Genomic DNA, 6278 nt, shown 5'->3' with positions numbered 1-6278 from the left:
GCAGCAGCAGCAGCAGCAGCAGGCGCAGCTTCGTTCTTCGCAGGCCGTCTGGCACTCGCAGTCTCAGCAGCAGCAAGCCTCGGCGCAGCAGCAGCACCCCAACGCAAGCGCCGCCGCCAGCTTTGCGCTGCCGCCGCACGAGTGGGCCGCTCGGCAAGCACACCGGCCCTTCATTGCCGACACGCATGCATGGCCCATCGGCCGCGCACCGGACGTGCTGTTCCCGCAGCAGCGCCGCTTTGCCTGAGCGGCGTGCCTCGGGCATGGCAGCGCATCGTCACCATCCTCTGCCTCGCTTCGTCACGCGCCCCGGTCTTGCGCTCTCGCCCCATCTCTCTCTCTCTACCTCATCTCGCATCTTCCGTCTCGTTTTCTCGTTCCCAGGGTCACTTCGCGCGCTCCACATCGACATCACATCAGTCTCGTCTTCATCCAGCACACCACACACACACACACACACACACACACACACACACACACACTCGCCTCAAACACATAGCCAGCTCTGGTAATCGACATCCAGCCATTCGAACAGCGCACAGAGAGGGAGAGGGACGGGGTAACGAGGAGAGGTGACGTGCGAGAGTAGCGCTACAGGACAGGGAGCGGAAGCGAGAGAGGGGTGAGGAGGCGCTGAGAGCGGAGACGCCGAGGCAGGCGGAACGGAGAGGGAGGCATGAGAGAAGAAGGGGCCGGCAGCGACGCCCAGTGCCGCGTCAGCGCAGCTCATCGGGCGCCGCAAAGGAGCGCCTCAGTTCGGCGACCTGATAGCGTGCGACGAGATTGTCTGTCGCGACGAAGAGATGCTCGCCTGATGAGATGCAGGGGACTTTGCATCAGCCGCGGCGCCCGGCGAAGGCGAGACGGGACGTGAGGCGGCATTGCCAGCGGAGCAGCGCCGGCAGGGGGCAGGAGCGAGACTCACCTTGCGCATCCCAGCAGAGTCCGGCGATGTTTCTCGCGGGCGTCTGCGAGGTCTGTCCTGCCGCATCAGCCGCCAAGGCAGTAGCGCGGGGGGGGGGGGGGGGGGGGAGCGAGGAGGCGACTCACCCTCTCCTCGCCCGTCGATCGTCGCAGTGACAGCGACCACGGCGCCAGTCGCTCGCCGTTCCTCCACGGCGTCACGGCGCCGTTGTAAGCGCGCACAATGGGCAATGCCTCCTCCCACGCCTCTTGCAACGCCGCATTCGCCGCTCTTCTCGTCTCGCGCAGGCGTTGAGCCTGGGCTGCCATTGAGCCGCTCTGCGCATACGACGCAGCAGGTGCGCCGGCGCCTGCCTCTGGTGCCAAGTCAGGCTCGGCGAGCGTGGTGGCGTCGGATGTGGTCAGGCGAGAAGTCGTCGTGGTCGTGGTGGTGATGCGCGTGGGAATGCCGTGCTGCCAGCTGAACGCCGGCGCGGCGGTAGCGCTCCACTCTCCTCGGCTGCCGCCCGCGGCGTCTGATGGCTCGCCGAGCGACTCGCCCTCGCGCGCGGCAATCATCTCCTCCTCGTCGTCGGCGCGGGCCCATGCCGAGGCATGTGAACCTGCACTTGCAGGGCGCGATTCATCGGCGGAGAAGGGCACGCCCAGGCGGTTCGTCTCGACAAAGGTGGACGTCTCGACGACGTGGAAGTAGTTGCAGCCCTGATGCGTGCACACTGGCCGTCAGAGATGCGAGACAGACGCGCAAAGGGGAAGCAGAGTATCTGACCTCGGTGTATGCCAGCAGGTCGCCTCGTGGACTCCACTTGACGACGCGTGCGGCACCGGCGCCGAAGAGGGCGCTTTGCGAGGTGCGCAGCTGAGGGACTCTGACGTCAGCCGCGAGCGGGCGCTTCAAGGCCTTGGCAATGGCCACGTACCTGCTTGACGCAGCGGCTGCTGCGCACATCCCACACGCTCACGACACCGTCCTGCGAAGCTACGGCGCTGTCGAAGGAGGCACGCGCGTCAGCCTTTTTAGATGAAAGGAAGGAGAGCAGAAGAGAGAGAGAGAGAGAGAGACAGACGCACAATTTCGTGCCATCGGGACTCCAGTCCGTCGAAAAGCTGGCGTCGGACGCAGCGTACGTGCTGATCCACTCCCACTGCCCCGTTCTCGACACGACGCCCGCCGTCATCGCAGCAGCCAGGCCCGCATGACTGGCGCCCGCAAGCCCAGCGCGAGCTTCTTCGCCGCAAGGCGCAATGGCAGGGCTCATCTTGTAGAGGAAGACTTGAGACGTGTCGCCCACCGCCACGAGAGTGGTGCCGTCGGGAGAAAGACTGGAATGATTGATGGCAGTGGGGAAGGAGAGCTCCTGTAGTCTGTGGCGCGTTGTTCGTTGGCGGCCGTCTCAGCTATTCTGCGCCAGCGTCCAGAACCCCCCGCGCAAAGCCCGCGAATGAGGAGAGGCAGGGACTCACCGACTCAATCCTGGTAATGTCGCCTCAAGCCGTCTACTGGCTCCTCCTGATCCTCCATCACTAGCCTCCAAAGGCACTGCAGCAGCACCAGGTCTGAGGCGAAAGCACCGCAGCGACTTGTCGTTGTTGGCCACGAAGAGCAGCGCGCCAGCTCTACCTTTCTCCTTGGTGGGCAACGCGCGTCGCGCCTCTGCTGCGGCTGAGCTCGAGCTCGACGCAGAAGCAAAAGAGGCAGAAGAGGAGGGGTTGTAGATGCAAATCGAGTTGTTGATGCTGCCGCCCGTGGGCGTGCAGAGACGCCAGCGTTGGAGGAAGGCCTCGCTGCGAGTGCCGCCGCTGCCGCTGGACTGGGCAGCACTGCGACTGCCCGGCAAAGGCAGCAATGGCCGCAGGGCCAGCTCGGTGTTCTGGCCACCTGCAGCGACCAGGCCAGCACCTGTCTTGAGACAGACGGGAGCGAAGGAGAGAGAGGCGTAGACGCTGCTGCTGCCCGAGGCGGCGGCGCTGACGTCGGAGGAAGCAGCGGCGGAAGACGAGGTGGAAGCGGCGGAGCGAGTGGTGGAGGAAGAGGGAGAGGGAAAGATGAGCTGCTGGATCGTCGTGCCCTGCACTGCACACAGGCGTTCTGCAGCATCAGCAGCAGGACGAGGCGAGGAGTTGGTGCTGCACACGCACCGTAGAGGACGGAGTTGGGCTCCGGTCCAAGATGCAGTAGGTCCTGCAGACGTGCCAGCAGAAGGGAGCGATGGGGCATGAGCAAAGCGCTCTTGCAGGCCGATGCCCTGCGAGTCCGCTCGGGTACGCACGCGCAGCTCCGGATGATGAATGTCGACCCGTGCGGCGAGCACGCAGGGCGTTGGATGGAGCAGCTGCCGTGTCCTGTGCGCAGCAGAGAGAGGCCCCACAGGTCAGACGTGCCACCGCAAGAGAAGCTCTGTGCTGGCAGCTGCGGCGCCGACGAGACGCACTTGCCTGCCGCTGCGCCACTGCCACTGCCGCTGCGCGACGCCTCGGGCGGCGAGAGCGTCATGGCGCGCGCCTGTGCGCTTCGCTCGGCCACGAATGCCGCCTGGCTCTCGCACAGGCGCAGCGGGCGCAGAGGGCGAGGGTCGCGAGGCGGCGCAGCTACGCGCGACACTGATGCGGCTGCAGCACGGGCACGAGGCAGCTGGGCAACAGAGGCGTGAAGGGCGGGCAAGAGGTGAGCGGGAGGTGAGCGGGAGGTGAGGTGCGCGATGCGGGGCAGCGCGCAGGAGCCGCCGCGCGCGCTGTTTGTGGAGCGGCCGCTTGTGCTGGGTGCTGCTGCGCCACCCCTCCTCGCCTGCTGCTGCTGCTGCTGCGCGCCAAGGAGCACGGCTGGCCGGCGGCCGCCAGTCGCAGCGGCGTGCAGGCGCTGCGCGCCCCGCTGCTGTTCCCACGCGGCGCTTGCGGTGTTCAGAGGGGCGTGTGAGGCAGAGAGGTGCCGCGGCTGCTGGCGAGGGACGTGCCGGCGGCCGGCGTGCCGAACGTGGGGCGCCGTGCCGCTCGCGGCCTGCCTCTCGAGGTGGAGTGGAGCCGAGCCGCGGCGTCTCTCTTTGCTGCTCCATCGGGCCACAAGGGTTTGCTCGAGTCAGAGTCAAAGCGCGGCAAAGAGGCCACGATAAGCCCTTGCTACTCAACCACCACCTCCTCTCTTCTCAGCATGTCCGCCGCCGCCGTCTTCGGGCAGCAGCACATTGCACGCGGCATCGGCCGCCTCTCGGAGCATGTCCTGCAGCGCGGCGCCGGCAGCTGGGTGTGGACGGACGAGGGCGTGCGGCTGCTGGACCTCACCATGGGCATCGGCGTCGTCGGCTGCGGCCACTGCCACCCCGTCATCACCGCCGCGGCCGTCGAGCAGATGGGCATGATCCAGCATGCGCAGGTGCGTCGACGCGACTCTTGCGTCGCCGCGTGCGCCGCGCGCGCGAGGGCCAGTGCCGAGACTGGGCCAAGGGGCTGTGCACCGAGATAGACTGCCTTGTCACCTGGCAGGACTGCCTTGTCACCTGGCAGACATACGGCGCTGCTGGCACCGAGACGCATCGCCTTCTCTCATCAGCCAGTCTGGCGCTGACTCCCTCGCTCTGTCTGACAGGTCAACATCGGCTACTCGGCCGCCTACATTGCCTTTCTGCGCGCTCTGCTGCCCAAGCTGGCGCTCGCCGATGCGTCGCTCGACTCCGTCTTTCTCTGGAACTCGGGCGCCGAGGCCGTCGAGGCGAGCATCAAGCTGGCACGTGCGGCCACGGGCCGCCAGAACGTCATTGTCATGCAGGGTGCGTTTGCGAGGGTGGGCGCGCATGGATGGGCAGTGCGGGCCAGCGCTGGCTTGCGAAGTCCATCAATGCCGGCCGCCTCGGGAAGCTGACCCGCGCTTCTCTCTTGTGGCTGCGAGCAGGCTCATACCATGGCCGCACGATGCTCACGGCGGGCATGACGCGCAGCAAGACGGTGTATGGCGCCACCTTCCATCCTCTCGTCGTGCGTGCACTGCCTCTCCCTCTTGCCGCATGCCTTCTTCGCCACTGACGCCTTCTCGATGTCCACAGCCGGGCATCTACTCGACGCCCTTTCCCTTCTACGCGCAGCACGGTGTCGGGCCCGACGTGTCGGAGGACTTCCTGGTGCAGCAGTCTCTGCATCAGCTGCACCTCTTGCTCGCTCAACAGACTGCTCCTCGCGACACTGTACGTTGCCTGCCTTTTTCCCTCCTTCGCCTGCTCTCTCACTCACCTTGCGCTCTGTGCTACAAATGCAGGCGGCAATCATTCTCGAGCCCGTGCTCGGCGAAGGTGGCTACGTGCCGTGCCCCTCGGCATTCCTTCAGGGCCTGCGCCGCGTCTGTGACGCACACGACATCCTCCTCATCGTCGACGAAGTGCAGTCGGGCACAGGTCGTACAGGCACCTGGTGGGCCGTGGAGCCTTCGGGCGTGCGCCCCGACGTGCTCATCTTCGCAAAGGGCATCGCCAATGGACTGCCGCTGAGCGGCATTGCGAGCAGGAAGGAGCTCTTCGACAAGCAGGACCCGGGATCCATGGTGGGTTGCGCTCTCGTGCACACTCGGCTCCGACGCTCCACACGCCAGTGAGAGCACAACGCTGACCGCTGCACGTTTTCCTGTCAAAGGGCGGAACATACGCTGGCAACGCGGTGGCGTGCGCTGCTGGAAAGGCAGTGATTGAGGTGATGGACAACGAGAAGGTGCTAGACAACGTCGCAGCCCGGTGCGTTTGGGCCTGAACCCCCTCTTTGTCTCTTCCAGCCTTTCTGATCCAACGCGCCTCCGCGCGCCTCTGCCCACAGCTCCAAGCAGCTGTTCGCCTTCCTGCACGCGCTGCGCCGCAGCCCAGCCGGCTCGTTGATCCAGGACATCCGCGGCCGCGGCCTGATGGTCGGTGTGCAATTTGTGCTGCCTTCCACACAGGCCGCCATCTCTGCCTCTTCGGCCTGTCCCGCCACGGGTGCCTCTGCCTCCTCCTCCTCGCTCGCCGAGGCAGACAAGAGCATCAGCGCCGCCTCTGCCAACGCCACAGTCGCTCGTCCACACGAGGTGGGCCTCCAGGCGCGCGCCCAAGTCGCGCCGAGGATCGTCAAGAAGTGCCTGGAGAAAGGCATGCTGTTGCTTGCGACCAGCGTGTAAGTGTTTCTCTCTCCCCCTTGCATCCTGCTCCGCCCTCTTCTCTCTCCTGCACTGTGCCGCGCGGGATGCTCACGCCATGCCCTGGCTCGAAACACAGCTTCGATGTGCTGCGCTTCATTCCTGCCCTCACCATCTCCGAGGAGGAGATGCAGACTGCATGTGACATCTTTGAGAGTGCGCTCAAGGAGGTGTACGAGGACGTCAAGGAGCTCTGAGCGCCTCCCCC

General features: G+C 65.9%; 3 protein-coding genes across 3 annotated transcripts in view; 2 read left to right on the top strand and 1 right to left on the bottom strand.

The window, feature by feature from the left end:
* FA09DRAFT_332782 (hypothetical protein) overlaps window positions 1–540 on the top strand; it is a gene marked incomplete at its 3' end in the record, with an annotated part of 683 nt that extends 143 nt beyond the window's left edge. The window contains exon 2 of the mRNA XM_025743601.1: window positions 1–540. Coding sequence (XP_025594940.1) covers window positions 1–247 — 247 coding nt within the window.
* Window positions 499–3617, bottom strand: FA09DRAFT_363532 (hypothetical protein). Its single transcript, XM_025745602.1, has 10 exons — window positions 3357–3617; window positions 3195–3267; window positions 3064–3106; window positions 2389–2998; window positions 1996–2289; window positions 1845–1911; window positions 1694–1783; window positions 1051–1626; window positions 926–977; window positions 499–811 (listed from the first exon to the last, which is right to left on the bottom strand). The coding sequence occupies exons 1-10, from the start codon at window positions 3416–3418 to the stop codon at window positions 717–719; spliced, it is 1962 nt and encodes a 653-aa protein (XP_025594939.1). The 5' UTR covers window positions 3419–3617; the 3' UTR covers window positions 499–716.
* Window positions 3618–4069: 452 nt separating this feature from the next.
* On the top strand, window positions 4070–6278 carry FA09DRAFT_344590 (PLP-dependent transferase; the record flags this gene model as incomplete). Its single annotated transcript, XM_025744653.1, has 8 exons — window positions 4070–4291; window positions 4505–4685; window positions 4808–4890; window positions 4959–5096; window positions 5168–5449; window positions 5539–5636; window positions 5716–6048; window positions 6150–6278. The coding sequence occupies 8 exons, from the start codon at window positions 4070–4072 to the stop codon at window positions 6265–6267; spliced, it is 1455 nt and encodes a 484-aa protein (XP_025594938.1). The 3' UTR covers window positions 6268–6278.

Source organism: Tilletiopsis washingtonensis (assembly GCF_003144115.1).
Source record: "Tilletiopsis washingtonensis strain MCA 4186 unplaced genomic scaffold FA09scaffold_28, whole genome shotgun sequence".
Lineage (NCBI taxonomy): Eukaryota > Fungi > Basidiomycota > Exobasidiomycetes > Entylomatales > Tilletiopsis > Tilletiopsis washingtonensis.
Note: the sequence above shows the minus strand (reverse complement) of the source record. Positions and strands in the feature narration are given on the sequence as shown.

Excerpts from the sequence above, each read along its gene's own strand:
- FA09DRAFT_363532 (XM_025745602.1), bottom strand. The coding sequence starts at position 3,418 with ATGACGCTCTCGCCGCCCGAGGCGTCGCGCAGCGGCAGTGGCAGTGGC. Across the intron at positions 2,290-2,388 it reads ACATTACCAGGATTGAGTCG|ACTACAGGAGCTCTCCTTCC; the intron begins GTGAGTCCCTGC and ends AACGCGCCACAG. Across the intron at positions 978-1,050 it reads GATCGACGGGCGAGGAGAGG|ACCTCGCAGACGCCCGCGAG; the intron begins GTGAGTCGCCTC and ends GCGGCAGGACAG.